Below are 15910 nucleotides of genomic sequence, written 5' to 3' on the forward strand. Positions count from 1 at the left end.
TCCAATTTCTGGGGAAAGATCAGTTAATAACATACATGTATGATGCCCTGGCAAGTTTTGGATGTAAATTAGTTTTGTTTCAGAATCATTTAAAAGAGAATTTTCTAAATTCCTTTCCTACATGTACACAGTTGAACAATAAGAATCAAAGTTTTACCTTTTCTCAATATTGTCCCAAACTAGAAACTATTAAAGAAGAATTACATAGGCGATTTCAAGATTTTAAAACGAAGAAGTGTTTTCGCTTTTTACAGATCCTTTTTCCTTTAATTTCGAAAAAGCTCCTATTTGTATTCAAACCGAACTTATTCATTTCCAAAATGATTCCATTCTAAAAGAGAAATACCGAGAGGTTGTTGTTCCAAAAATATACTGTTATTTAGCTCACAAATATCCGAAAATAAAAAGGTTTGCAGCAAATATTCTATGTTATTTCCCATCTATTTATGTGAACAATTATTCTCACGAATTCTCAGAATTATCACGTTAGGCCAATTGCAGCTGGTCACGCCGATATTCCTTTCCGTTTCTCATTGCATGTTACCAGTGATTCCGACACTGCTCGTTTGTATGCTTGTGCACGTTATTTCTGTGAGCTATGAAACTTTTATCAGCAAAAAAAAAAAATCAGCTAACGCCTTTTTATTCCCGTATATACGGGAGTAGGCGAGGCCATTTAGCCCTATCTAACTTTTGGAGACTGAGTGGGCAGTTCAATCTCCACTGGTACCCAATCAGAGACAGATGGCCCAAGGCTATCACTAATTAAGCGGTACGCAGTGAAGAGAGACGGCTCAAATGTGCCGCCATCTCGTGGTCTCTAACCCTAACACAATATATTTAATGTCTGAAATAATGTGGGTTCTACGGTCGATTTTCTTGAGTTTACAGGACGAAAAACCCGAGTTTCCCGGAGGAAAAACCTGCTTGCCCGTGCCAGAGATCGACTAACTCGGGAACCGGTCGAAAAAAGGCTTAGAAAAATTTCCTCTAGTCGCCGACTAGACTCGAAACCAAGACTTCCTTCGTGCGGCCTAGCGCGATGGTGTGCAAACGCCACATCCACTGAGCTACACAGGCTATGAAACTTTTATTATTGGTGTTTGTTCGTGGTGAGAGTGAAATATTTTTAATAAAGCCATTTTTTAATATGTAAATTTATTTATTAATAAATTGGTTACTGATTAGGAAAAAAAGAATTTTTATTTTATTTATTTATTTTGTATTTTGTATATGCAGCACCCCCACTTAAAATTTTCACCTGCTGCCACTGAAAGAAATAATACTATTATATTGAATTTAACCTTGTCAATACTGCACGGTTATTTGTAACTACAGTCGCGTAATGCAGTATATACTAACAGTCTTTGCCCTTTCTTGTTTAGTTATTTTTAATAAGTGAATTCTTAAAATTTACCTTAGCAGATGGCGCTGTGCAACCTACGTTGTAAAATAATACAATGTCGGTATACGGGAAAAATGTGTTATGTTTGTTTTAAGTATAGATTTTGCAAACTGTAGAAGAGTTTGTCTTTATGTGTGTGCAATTTCTATTTGTGATCGGAACTACGGAGGATTCTAAGATACAGAATGTATGTATTTTTAGAGTGCTCATAACTGGGTAGAGCTTCATCTAGTTAAGCCTTTGCAATGCCATTTTAACTCCATGTTATTACTATTATATTCCTAAACACTTTTTATTCTGAGAGTCTCTTCTTCTTTTCTTGTCTTGTTCTGAGCCATATGTGAGTGATGGATTCATATAATATACATACTATATATTATTATAATATAATAATAGAATAACATCACAGGAACATGCTGATATGTACAGAGAAAGTTGTATAACATTAATTAGGAACAAATTAAACAAAGTATTATTTTTATGGCTCTTTCGCCTCCTTTTGTTAAGAGCGCCCATTTTCTTAACACATTGCGGAAAGAAGACAGCCAACAACAACCAAGCAAGGGGTGTCCGAAATTTTATTCCTCCGTTATTCTGCATGTATTTGCCTCTATACTACATCAGTAATACCCTAAGAATTTTTTAGTAGAAAGCCAAAAAAGTGTCACTCCTAAACGAAATAAGGCAAAATAGAAATAAAAATAATAGTTTTTAAGAGGAATAACATGGGAATTTTCCCAGAAATAATACCTATAAAACAAAGTAGTTAAGTAGCATTTAATTTTTTTTATAATGTTAATGCATAACATTATATATATTTGCAAGGAGATGTGTTTTGCATTATGGGAGATACTGAGATAGGATTGATGTTAGCTTGCTCCACCTTTGCAACGAGTTGCCTGGTGTTGTACCACCTTACCCAGTCCTGAAGATACTTTCAGGCACAAATTTTGTTTGCACACACTTGGATAAAGGTTGAACTAAATTTATGATTGACTGGAACCAATTTGTTACTTATATAATATCAGCATTCACTGTGGTTTGCATTTTTTCAGCTGTGTCCTTAGAGAAAATTAGTACTGTATCATCTGCAGAAGTCATTGTTATAAATATTAGAACAAATTGATCCTAAGACAGATCTTTGTGTTACACCCCAGCAAACCAGCAACTGACTTTTTTGCTTTCTCCAGAACATGGTGGTGTATTCACACGTTGCCCTTTTGGGAGGGGGACAAAGACCTTGCTGTGATGGAAGAATTAAACTCTTGACACCAGTGTCCACTTATAAAAGATCTCCATATTCTCGTCTGAATGGAGCTTGTAAAATAAACAAATATATTTGTTTATTTTTACAATTTGTGATCTAGCATTTAAGTAGTTTTTGAAACAGTTTAGGACAGTACCTCATATTTCGATGACTTCTGATTAAAGAGTGGTCTTGTTTTACAAATTGACAATAATAAAGTTACTACAGTTCTGGATACACAACTTAATCCAAAATCCTCAACTTTTTTTTACTAGGATTGAGGTGAAATCTATTATTACTGATCTTGTTAGCATTGTCAAGAATTTGCCTTGTTCTTCCTTGTCATTACAAGGAGTACTATACCAGCAGTATACTTCAGATTACTGATCAGTCTTCCTCCATTATAATTTCTGTCTTGAGCTTATTCAATGCTTCATACATGTCCTCAGCATAAATATTAAACACTTGAGAAAGTAAACATCCTGCCTAACTCCTTTACCCACCTGAAGCCAATCAGTCAATCCAACACACAGTAAGTCAATCCTGTTCTTACTGTGGCTTCTTGCTCCTTGCAAGTTGGTTGTCAACCAGATAGTGTGTTGAGGAAAACCGTTTCTTTTCATTACTTCCCTCAGTTTCACATGCTGAACACAACCAAAAGCTTTAGAGTAGTCTAAGAAACATTTTACCAGAGTGAGTCTAAATTCTTTATACTTTTCTATGATCTGGCTAAGACAAAGGATCTGATCTCTGGTACCTTTTACCTTTCCTAAATTCTGCTTGTTCTTTGAGCATCTCTGCCTTATATTGGCTTCAATCCTATTTTGCATGAACTTTAATAAAATTTTGCTTGCATGATGTATTAAACTGATAGTTCTCTAGTTCTTGCATGCTGTCATATCTCCTTTCTTATGTAGTGGTATGAAAACTGACTTCTTTCAGTGATTAGGTCATGATCCTTTCTTCCATATCCTTCTAATCAATCTGTGAAACCTTCTTATCCCTTCATCTCCTATGGCCTTAATTAACTTTGCTGGGATTCCATCTGCACCTGGGGCCTTATTACTGTTAAGCTCCATAAATGCTCTCTCATCTTCATGCCTAAGTGGAAGAGGTTCCAAATTGGAATTTTCCTGGTGAGAGAGCTCAAGCAAATTTTCTTTATCCCCTCTGTTATACACTTCCTCACAGTATTCTTTCCAACTATTTTTGATTTCCAATTCTTCTGTTAGTAATTCTCCATTCCTGTCTTTGATGACATTCAGTTTGGGCTTAAACTTGTGCTTAAGATCATGAACTAAACAAAATAACCCTCTATAATTGTGTCTCCTCATCTGGAACTCAGTCTTTTCACATTTATTAGTATAGAACTTTTCCTTGCCCTGCTTGATGGCTCTTCTGAGTTCTCTATGTAATCTCTTATAATCTTCAGTCCCTGTGTCATCTGTTTTTCCAACTGCCCTCTTTTGATTAGTTTCCATGTTGAATCTGATATCCACTGGACTATTGGTCTTCTTATTGGGCAAAGATATTTCTTGGCTGTATCCTGTAATATCACCTTCACCCAAAGCATTTCTGGTTAGTTCTCCTCATTGATCTTCAAAAAAAACATCCAACCGAGTCAATGTTTCTTCTGTGAATTTACTAGGAATTACTCCTCTCATGTCCAATCTAGTGGGATGTGCCTGACTTGGAATTTTTTGGAATCTTAGTCTTACTTTAGCTCTTCCTAGCTGATGGTCAGATAAGTATGCACATCAGAGATGCTCGTCTTCTACTGTTGGAAAGCCAGGATGTTATCAATCTGTTGCCTTGACCTACCAATGTTAGATATCTAAGTATAGAACCATCATTGGGGTTTCTGGAAGCAGGTATTCTAATAACTAATCTGTTAGCATGGGCAAATTCCAACAGTCTTTCACCATGGGTGTTACATTCACCCAGACAAAACATCTTAGTTTTACTTTGGCTCTTCCTAGCTGATGTTCTGTACTCCCAATCTGCTCCCAGACAAGTATGCACATCAGAGATGCTTGTGTTCTACTGTTGGTGAGCCAGGATGTAATCAGTCTGGTGCCTTGACCTACCAATGTTAGATATATAAGTATAGAACCATCATTGGTGTTTCTGGAAGCAGGTATTCTAATATCTAATCTGTTAGCATGGGCAAATTCCAACAGTCTTTCACCATGGGTGTTATGTTCACCCAGACAAAACATGCCACACTCCGGCCTGTCATACTCTTGCCACTTTTTCATTTAAGTCCCCTAAGGTGTAAAGTATGTCTTGCCTTGGTTTTCAAAGTTTCATAGAATTCTTCACTCTCTTCTTCAGGCCTATCTGTGTGAGGTGCATAAACTACCATGATTGACACATTGGTAAGCTGAGTATCAAGTCTAATAGAAAGTATCCTATCATTAGCAGGGTTATAGTCAAGAATTCTTCCTTCCTGAGCTATCTTCAGTGTCACAGCTATCCATGATGCTTTGAGTAACCACCCCAGTAAACAACTAGCTTACCATTCTGTCTTTTGAAGTGACATTCTTTTCATCTGGTCTCTGTAATTCTCAAATGTCAATTTTATACCTATCCATCTCTTTACAGTCAATCTCAAGAGTACCCATCTGTAGAACCTGAACATTTCATTTGCTTATGTAAAATTCCCTGCCCATGTAAAATTCACCCATGTTCAGGGCTTAGGCAGAGGGTCCTGTTTGAGAAGTATATTAAAGCCTCCAGTATCACTGGCTTCTGTTGGAGGTTTTAATATACTTCTCAAACAGGACCCTCTGCCCAAGCCCTGAACATGGGTCTGATTATTCTGCGTGACAACCGATGTAGTGTGATATGTATTATAAGGCACAACCATATTAGCGTTTTGTAGTGAAGTCACTGCAAGAGGAAAGTAGTAGAGTTGAAGAGGCCCTTTCCACATAAAATGAAATGAAATAGCAAAATGAGAAAGATTCACCCCTAGCCCTCAAATACTTTGATAGCATTGGGGGGGGGGGGGAAGCTAGAAGAGAAGAAAGAAAAAAGGGGATGGACCACTTTACAGATTCTTTAACAGATACATATTACATGAAGTAAGGCATAGTCCAGCATCAGCTGGACTATGCCTCCAACATCATAAGGCATAGTCCATGCCAAGCCCATACTCACTAAATTCAGCCCTTGAGGATAACTATTGTTTTCGTTAACCTTTATTTCTTATATTTACGCCATGAAAGGTTTATGTAAACCTATAGTACATTGAACGTATGGGTACAAGAAACCTATAGTGCAATCCTCAGTCTGTATGAGGAGTAAGAATTTTTTTGTTTTCTATTCTTGATTAAATTCATTTTTATTTTTACTTAGACCAGAACTGCTGTTCTAGACACTAAACATTTTACTTTTTCAAGGTACTTTGGGCCTGCAATAGACAGCACAATGTTTTCACACTGCCAGAAGAATTCACTAACCAACCATCTAAAACATTACTATGGTCAAATTCCATTTTTGAGATCATAATCCATTTTTCACATGACTTCAATGGGAAATAACTTCCCACATTCTGAGTCTTCTCCACATTCATGAGCTAGGAGAGTATTAACTCGTAGAGTCGTGAACTACCTGTATATAGTCATCAGCCTTTGCTTGTAACATTTCCCACGTGTCTGCATACTTGAGAAAACACTGTATAGAAATATTTTTATATCCCCATGGCAACATTTGCATCATGTGTTGCAAATGTTGGAAACTTTGGATAAAGTGAAGAAAAGTTTATTTGTGGTAATCTGGGATATTGCAGTCCTGCTATGACATCACTTTTTTTAAAATTTAGTAAAATATTAAGCTAAAATTTAATATTTTTATTTAATATTCATTGTAATATATAATCAAATTATTAATATCATAAACCTAATTTTAAATTAAAAATAAAATTTAAAATTTTATTAATTTTTATTGATACAAATGGAAGGATTTAAGTAGTTATGAAAAGGTTTCTTAAATAAACTTAAAGCTAAAATATACATTGGTATTATTTCTGGAAAAATTCCCATGTTACTCCTCTAAGTAAATATTACTTTTTGGCTATTTAGCATATTGTTGTTTAGGAGTACCCATTTTTTATATTATATATAGATAGATAGGATTAAGGTACACTTTTACTTAAAAAAAAAAAATAAGTACATGTAATCCAGATTTTAAGTGCATGGTTTCTCTAATCTATAAGATTTTTATTACTATTTACTGCTATATACTTGTATTTATGCACTATTAAATGCATTATTCAAGATGCTGAAGATGCCCATTTAACAAGATGTATAATAACAGCAAGTGTTATGAGGAAATGACTGGAATTTGTTTTGCTGTCACTTTTTTTTTCCAATTTCGCTGTTTGCAAATAAGCAGCACACTGGAAGAGGGGGGGGTGAGGGGTCCAGCATGCAAGCTGGCTTTATTTAAGCACATGTATGCAGGTATCTACAAACTGTGTCAAGTCATTTGTGACAAGTAAGCGCATATATGCTGGGAAGATCTGTATTGTTGTTCTGTTAAGCTACAGTTCATCACAGGACACATTTTCTGTATTGTTGTGTCCATAAAAATTGTGCAAGTCATCAATGTGCTGATGCTCTACAAATGACAGTCACCTTCATTTTTCCTACGATTTTTGATGACACTTTCCAGTGTGAAAATGATACTACCTACCATCCCTAGAATGTTCTTGATAGGTAGTATCATTTTCGGTGCAGTTGTGCTAGGGTCATGGTGTGGGGAGGCATATGCCTCATGGATGGATCTAATTACATGTGTTTAAATTAGGTAGTATCACTGGTGAATAATACTGCAATGAAGTTCTTCAAGCGTTATGTTTGATTGTTCTGTTGCTGTAGGCGAATACATTTTTATGGATAACAATTCTTTTTGTTTTTTGTTTGTTTTTGAATAATAATGAGTATGGCCACGGCTCTTGGTTACACACGTGTAAAAATACATTCATTCACTCATATAAAATAAAATTTTTGAGTCGTGTTTTACATGATTATAAACAAAACATTTCATAAATAAATATTTAGTTATAGCTTACCATACTGCATTATAATTTTATATTCATCACTGAAGTGAAGAAATTCAAAGTTAACATTCATAATTAACATTTCTAATAACATTCCTGTGTTATTAGAAACACTGAATACTTTGCTTAAACTGTGTAATGAAATTCAACCTTTCTTATGCAGATTTATAATTGACTGTACTTCATTACTATAATGAGTTTATCACCTTTCACAGATCATATAATTAATCGTTTCAACATTGATTAATTGTGTAATGACAATAGATTAGTAAAGTTGTTATAATGTGGCCTCATTAGATGGAGGTTCAAGCAATGTATAGTGCAGTGTGTATAATGTATATGTATAGAGTGGTATTTCACTGATCGGGGTGCTTAAAGGTCAAAGCTGTATAACTGAGAGGAGACCTCCACATAGCCTTTAAAGGAATGCAGAGAACCGATCAGGGCTTCTGACCAAATGTCCAATCCTCACCTTCTCGTGGTGCACCCTGTTGGGTATCTACCTGGATATTGAACAAACGAGGATGGGATTTAGCCGACCAAATTGTATTCAATTTGGGATTTAGCTGACCTAATTGTATTCTTATTGGCTTAAACCAATATAGAAAATGATGGCACTACATGACAGAATTTAATGCCGGCTGGGGCGTTGCTCGGTTAAACAAGGCCCCCATTGTTTTCGCCAGGGAACCAGGGAGAACAGCGAAAAGTCAGCCACTGGAACAAATCTGAATGCACACCCCAACTCAACATCACCAGAGTTAAAGATCGCTACTATCAACAAAAGAAGCCTGAATAACAAAGAAATGGAGCTAGCTGAAGAATTAGATAAGTACCAGATTGACATAATAGGGGTGACTGAAACAAAAAAGACAAAAACTGGTGAGATCGTTCTGATCTATAAATACAAAATGTTATATTCAGGAAATGACAATCAAGGAAAAGAAGGAGTAGCCATAGTATTCAACACAAAATACGAGGCTTATCTTCTTGAATGGCAGGTCTCAAGTAGAGTGATGTGGGCAAATATCCTAATGGGGAATTGGACAATGAGACTTATTTGTGCCCATGGTCCCACACAAGGTTCTACTAAGGTAGAAGTGGAGGAATTTTTTGATACTCTAGAGAAAGCAACTGACACAATGAAGAAGGAAAAGTTGGTCCTTGTTGGGGATTTAAATAACAGAGTAGGAAATGATTGTCAGACATATAAAAATATTTTGGGAAAATTTGGAGAAAAGAGCTAAGCTAATAATAATGGCAAATACCTGTTGGATTTCTGCTCAGGACATGGACTGGTTTTTACTAAACCATGTTCCAACATAAAAATGTGCAAAAATTAGAAGCAAGGAATAAGAAAAGTCTCATTGACTATGTTATTGTTGATAGTGATGTTTTCTCCCTGGTGCAGGACACCAGAGTGTACAGAGGATTTGAAATTGGAAGCGATCATTATTTAGTCTTGAGCAGGATAAAATTGAATTTCATATTCAAAAAAATAACATGTAAGAAAGTTTTAAAGTGAATAAAAGTTGAGCAGCTCTCAGATGTGAACTGTAGACTAAAATACACAAGGATTATTGAAGAAAAAAATGAAAGAGTTTGAGAACAGAAACCAAAACTTGGAGATTCAGTGGTGGCAAGCCTTGAAGAAAACCCTGATTGATTCAGCCAGAGAAGCTGTGGTGAGGTTGTCTGCAAGGATAGAAAAATCAGAACTCCTCCATGGTGGACACAGAAAGTTAAAGAGGCAGTGCAGGAAAAGAAGAAAGCATATCAAAAGTTCCTGGCAAATAAGTCAGCTTTTGCTCTTAGAGAATACAGAGACCAATGTAAGAAAGGGAAACACTGTGTAAAACTAACTAAACAAAAGGTCATGGGAGGACTTTGGCAAGAACATAGAAAATAAATATCAAGAAGGTGGTAAGATATTCTGGAGGTTGTCAAAGAAACTTAGAAATAGAGGAAAAAATGCTGTGAAAGGAGTTAGAGATGATAAATGTGACATGAAAACAGGAGAAAAAGATATCCTTAAAGTATGGATAATGAGTAATGGATAATTACTTCGAAAAATTGCTAAATGAAACAAGCAGTGATACCACAGTGGTAAAGAAACACTCAAAGAAACAGGCATATAGTCAAGAATACATATCCATACTTGAAGTACAAAAAGCCATCAAATGCTTGAATTGTGGAGTGGCAGCAGGAGTAGATGATATTCGACCAGAAATGTTGAAGTATGGTGGTATAAAAGTCTTACAGTGGCTGCACTGCATAGTTCAGAATGCCTGGACAGAGGGACGAATTCCCGATGATTGGAGTTGAGCTCTAATAGTATCCTTATATAAAAAGGGAAATAAAACTGAATGTGAGAATTACAGAGGTATTTCCCTACTGAGTGTTCCTGGAAAGATCTATGTGAGTATACTTGAGAAACGGTTGAGAAGAATTGTGGAAGAAAATCTTGGTGAAGATCAAGCTGGATTCAGGCCAAATAGAGGCTGTCAGGATCAGATTTTCACTTTATGACAAATAGTTGAGAAAGCATGGGAATATAAAGATCTGTATTTAAGTTTTGTCGATCTGGAAAAGGCATATGACAAGGTCCAAAGAGAGGCTGTTAAATACGTTACAATTATATGGTGTCAATGGGGCATTATATCAAGCAATAATTAGTCTTTATTTGAGTTGTAAGTCAGCAGTTAGAATTAAAGGAAGTACAGGAAGATGGTTTAATGTTAAATCTGGTGTGAGACAAGGATGTACATTATCCCCTCTGTTATTCATTATCTATATGGATCACATTATGAAGGAAAGTGGTATTAAACATATCAGAATTGGAGATGTTAATATCAGCTCTTTCCTTTATGTGGATGATGTTATACTTCTAAATAAATCTGCTACAAATTTGCAAGATTCCCTGACTAATTTGAATAACTGTTCTAATAGATATGGTGTGAAGTTCAGCATTAAAAAGACAAAGACAATGAAGATAGGTAGAATTGTTGAAAATGTCAACAATTCTACCTCGTTCACAACATAGTTGTGAACGAAGAACCTGTGGAACAAGTAAAACATTTCACCTACTTAGGCACAATTTTTAGTGAAGATGGTAAATTAAATATGGAAATAGACAACAGAGTCAATAAAGCTGGTATAGTAGAAAGTCAATTGAATAAATTCATATGGAATAAGAGAGAAATTAGTTGGAACACTAAATTGGGTGTATACAAGACAGTGTTCAAACCAGTTTTAACTTATGTATCTGAGAGCTGGGTCAGAAGTAAAACACTTGACCAAAGACTAGAGACCACAGATATGAGCATCCTGAGAAAGATTATAGGCATGAGCAGATGGCATCAATGGCAATATGATACTAAAAACGGGGATATTAGGGAAAAACTTGACATTGTCAGTATTCAAGAGTGTGTTAGCAGAGCTAATCTCAGGTGGTATGGTCACTTAAACAAAATGGGCAAGGAAAGATTAGCAAAACAAATGCTCTCTTCCAGGTTGCCAGGAAAACGACCCAGAGGAAGACCAAGATATAGGTGGATTGATAATGTACAGTATTCCTTTGACAATAGGAATATAAGATTTGATAATGTTTGAGTCTTGACAAGTAACCCACTGATTTGGAGGAAAATTGTAGATAGGAAGTTGGTAATGATGTAAATTTTTCATGTAGTGCTATCATATCCTGTACACCCTTTGAGGATACATGTCAGGAATTGATGATGATCTCACAAATCTGAACCTCTTTTGTCCAAACCCTCCAGTTATCCAAACTGCGGTTTGAAAAGAAAAAAAAGTTTTATTTATTACGTATTATTTTGTTTTATTTAATAATTATTATTGTAATTTATTTATTACTTATTTTAACTTATTTATTTAACATTTAATTATTATTACAGTACAGTAGTATTTTTTTCATACTGTCGAATTTACGGTTATGCTGTAGGCCTATTTTAATTTATTTGTGCGTTCATGTTTGCCTGAGAAGCTTTCGAACCTGAAGCAATTTGAGCATCATGGAAAAAACTGTGGCCTTCTAGAATTTACCAAGATAATGGCTGTGATACACAAAAAGAGGAAATTTAAAACTTGCATAATTTGGTTAAAAATATAAATCCAGATGTTCACATTTCACAGACAGATGTTACAGAATGGATTACAGATAGAACCAAAAGTGAATTCAAAATCAAATCAGATGCTGAATTTATAAATTCAGCATCTGATTAAAAACAGAATTAATTAGAAGACTATGCTGACAATAAAGAACTGGAAGGAAAAAAAGTAAAGCATGAAGAGGCAGTTCACAGTTTTTTAATGTGTGTACAGAATGGGCTAAGCAGAATGATACGCCATTGTACAAAATTTTATTGCTAATGCTACAATAAATTCTGAGAAGAAGCATTTGAAAAAAGTTTAGCTTTCAAGAAGCAAAAGAAAATCAGTGCCTTTTTTAAAAGAAATAAAAAAAACTGTTTTGTGTTATTTTGTGAAACTTTTTTTGTGTTCTGTAGAAGAAAGTGATATTGTTTACTCAAATTAAGTTATGTACTGAATATGCAATTTTCTTAAATCAGAATCCTCAACAATACATACAAACCATTTATATTTACATTATTTTTTTAAGTTTTACATTACAGTATAGCAGCCTTTTTTTTTTTCTTTCAGTTACTTCATTTATTTACAGAATTAAATTGATGTACCATTAGAATCTGATTGTTTTTGTCTTAAACACTAGTTATTGTCTTTTGGGGAAAAATTCGCTAATCCAAACGAGCATGGTTTTTATTAGTTCGGATTAGTGAGATACTACTGTACATATATATCTAGAAATTCTTTAATTCAGAGCATCATATGCTTCAACTTTGAGTAAAATGATGAGTAATTTTGAAGAGAAGTCATTTATGTCTCTGTTAAAATTTATAACACTTGTTTAATTTTTTGTAGGGAAAATGATAAATTACAAAATAACTGATACAGAGAAAGAAGAAATGCTGAAGGTGCACCATCGCCTGTCCAGCAGTACCAGTGTACAAATTATTGATAAAATAGTTATGTTATTGTGAAAAACATAATATTCCAAGAAATTACAATAAAGAAACGAGGACAAATAGAAATTCTCCTAATTCAGTAAAAGAACTATTGAACATAGCTTATGCAGTACTAAAAACAATAGCGTTAAAGTGTGAAAGTTGAAACAAGGATTTTAGAAGCAGGATCAGGTAAATTATCACAAGAAACACGTTTGCCTTTTTAATTCTCCATAATGGTATTTTGAACTTGACTAAGCAGAAAATACTTTCGATACTCCATACTGAGCAAAAGCAATGTCTTCTAACATCTGTAGGAGGTATTTGAAATCAGATAGCTTGAAAAGGCATTTATTACTTCACTCTCATTTACAACCTTTCTCCTCCAGAAAAATATTTCAACAATCCAATAATCTTCAAGAGGAATTATTTGTTCATAATAAGAAGTCTTTCCCTTGTGCAACATGTGGCAAAACCTTTTCCACATCAGGTGTATTGAAAAGACATTTGTTAGTTCACACTAAAGAAAAAACATTTTCTTGTGAAGCATGTGGAAAGACATTTTCAAGATCAGGTACCTTGAAAACCCATTTGTTAGTTCATACTCAAGAAAAACCATTTTCATGTGAGAGATGTGGGAAGCTTTTTTCACGATCTAGTGAACTGAAGAGACATTTTGTAGTTCATACTAAAGAACAACGATTCTTTTGTGAGAGTTGTGGGAAGGCATTTTCACAGTCAAGTAACTTGAAAACTCATTACTTAGTTCATACTCAGCAAAGGCCATTCACTTGTGAGAGTTGTGGGAGAGCATTTTCACAGTCAAGTAGCTTGAAAACTCATTTGCTAGTTCACACTCGAGAGAAACCATTTTCATGTGAAAGATGTGGGAAGCTTTTTTCACGCTCTAGTAACCTGAAGAGGCATTCAATAGTTCACACCCAAGAAAAGCGATTTCTTTGTGAGAATTGTGGGAAGTCATTTTCGCAATCATGCAGTTTGAAAACCCATATGTTACTTCATGCTGAAGAAAAACCATCTGAATGTGAGAGATTTGGGGATCTTTATTCACCACCTGAAGAGACATTTAATAGTTCATACTGAAGAACAACAGTTCTCTTATGAGAGTTGTTAAATGGCTTTTACACAGGTACAATAACATTAGAAAGACATTATATCATAATGAGAAAAAATAATTATCTTATGAAATTTGACATGCTGCTTTGGAATCTTGCAATCTTCAAGTCATTTATTAGTTCCTACTTAGGAGGAATTCTTTTGTTGTCAAGCTTATGGCACATTATGTTCAACATGAAGATTTCCAAAGCCCTTTATTAAATCTTACTCTGTAAAATACAAGTTGTAATGTTTCTATCAATTGGTAGTTTGTATAACCATTTACTAGTTCAAACAGCTCTACAGAAACACCACTTTTTAAGATTGTTTCTGTGGATAAAGTGTTTTCATGAAGTTTGTTGTAAAAGCATTTTTGAGTTCTAAAATTTACCTAATAAGTAAAGAGTGACACATTTTACATATCAGATATGATTTTGTCCTGTTTCCTATAGCTATACTTTCATGGCTGAGTAACATGATGACACCTTTCTTAGATTATATGCATGTATGCAGCATACCTCAAAACAGAACAGGGTCAAGTATTACTATATCTCCCAATCCTGACATTGTGAAGTGGTCACTATTATACATGCTTGGAAACAAATTTTCCAGACAGAGAGTTTTGGAGCTTCTCTAACTACTCCTAATTGGGACATTTTTGCTACAATACCAGCAGGCCTAGTTGCTACTTAGATTATCCTAAAATAATGTTCTCCTTTATAACACCTGCAAAATATGATGTTATTAAATCAATGTCAAAAAATATTAAAGAACTCATTTTGATGAGAATCTTTTTTTGTAGAACTTGAAACAAGAAAGTTTACAATTAAGAGTCATGTTCTACTTTGTGAAACCCATTTTTTTGTATAATAGAGTCAGAAACCTAAATCAAGTCATCATAAGAATGCTCAATTTACTTGGAACAAATGCCTTGTAATTTTATTATTATCAAATAATTAATCTCTAAAGTTGTGCTGTTTTTTGTATGGAATAAATCCTTTTGCATTTAAATAGGAATTAAATATTTTGCTCTCAACTAATTTAAATAAAATTTATTTTAAATTCAGAACTGTTTGCATCTAGCAAAAGTCAACAGCCTGTTTCGAATTGAAATGAATTTGCCCACTTCATATTCTAATAAGATACAATCCTTTTATGAATAATACATTATTAACATTTTCTGTCATTCATAAATTAAAGCTTATGTATTCCAATGAATGTTCATGATTAGTGTATTTTACATGAGGGTATATTCATTCCACATCTTAGAAACATTTAAAAATGCATATCATTCTGTTCTAAATTGATTCATTTTTCTGGAACAGAATCCTAAATGAAGCTTGATATTTTGAAAATATTATTAGAATACTTAATAAACATTTGGTAATTTCTTTAGCATTTTATGGATTTGATTGATTGAACTATTTATGTTGTTGTGTGCAATTTACATTTTCTTGGTATAAATTACCGAGTTCGTGTAATTTTATATGTATTTCTTTTCTTTTTTCTGTTTGGTCATGTATAATAGTATTTTTATGTTAAGCATTACTTAATATCATTCTCAGGAAACTTCTGATGCACCTTGCAGTTAGTATTTATTTATCTTTAAAATTTACAAAGATAGTTCTTGCAAACATATTCTGCTAAAGCTGATCTGATATACCTTATTACTCATTCTTAATAAACAATTTTGTTTTGAAATGTAGGGCAACTTATTTCTATGCAGCAAAATCATTTACAAGAATATTTATTAACAGATTGCATGGGTATAATACCCATGATATTCTTTAATGAAATATTATCTTAATTTCCCAATATTTTAACAATGCATGCAGTGGAAAAGTTAAGCATTGGAATAATCAGAAATTATTGGAGATGTTTTCATGAGAAAGAAGAATAATTTTTATATTAACAGTATGCAGAAGTGTGGCAGAGATTTTGTCATGAACCTTTTTACTACACAATAGGAGTTATTTAAATCTACCAGTTATGACTCTAAGAGAAAATTTAATCAATAAAATAGCTCAATATGTAGA

The 15910-nt window shown here is 34.0% G+C and overlaps 1 protein-coding gene across 1 annotated transcript; it reads left to right on the forward strand.

Annotated features, from left to right (window-relative positions):
- Window positions 1-1455: 1455 nt before the first annotated feature.
- LOC150098477 (uncharacterized) lies at window positions 1456-15575 on the forward strand. Its single transcript, XM_090405107.1, has 2 exons — window positions 1456-1592; window positions 12676-15575. The coding sequence occupies exon 2, from the start codon at window positions 13056-13058 to the stop codon at window positions 13860-13862; it is 807 nt and encodes a 268-aa protein (XP_090261233.1). The 5' UTR covers window positions 1456-1592; window positions 12676-13055; the 3' UTR covers window positions 13863-15575.
- The last annotated feature ends 335 nt before the right edge of the window (window positions 15576-15910 follow it).

Source organism: Typopeltis vanoorti, chromosome 15 (genome assembly GCF_054136105.1).
Source record: "Typopeltis vanoorti isolate ZY-2024b chromosome 15, IOZ_Tvanoo_1.0, whole genome shotgun sequence".
Lineage (NCBI taxonomy): Eukaryota > Metazoa > Arthropoda > Arachnida > Uropygi > Thelyphonidae > Typopeltis > Typopeltis vanoorti.

Coding starts and splice junctions, on each gene's coding strand:
- LOC150098477 (XM_090405107.1), top strand. CDS start 13,056: ATGTCTTCTAACATCTGTAGGAGGTATTTGAAATCAGATAGCTTGAAA.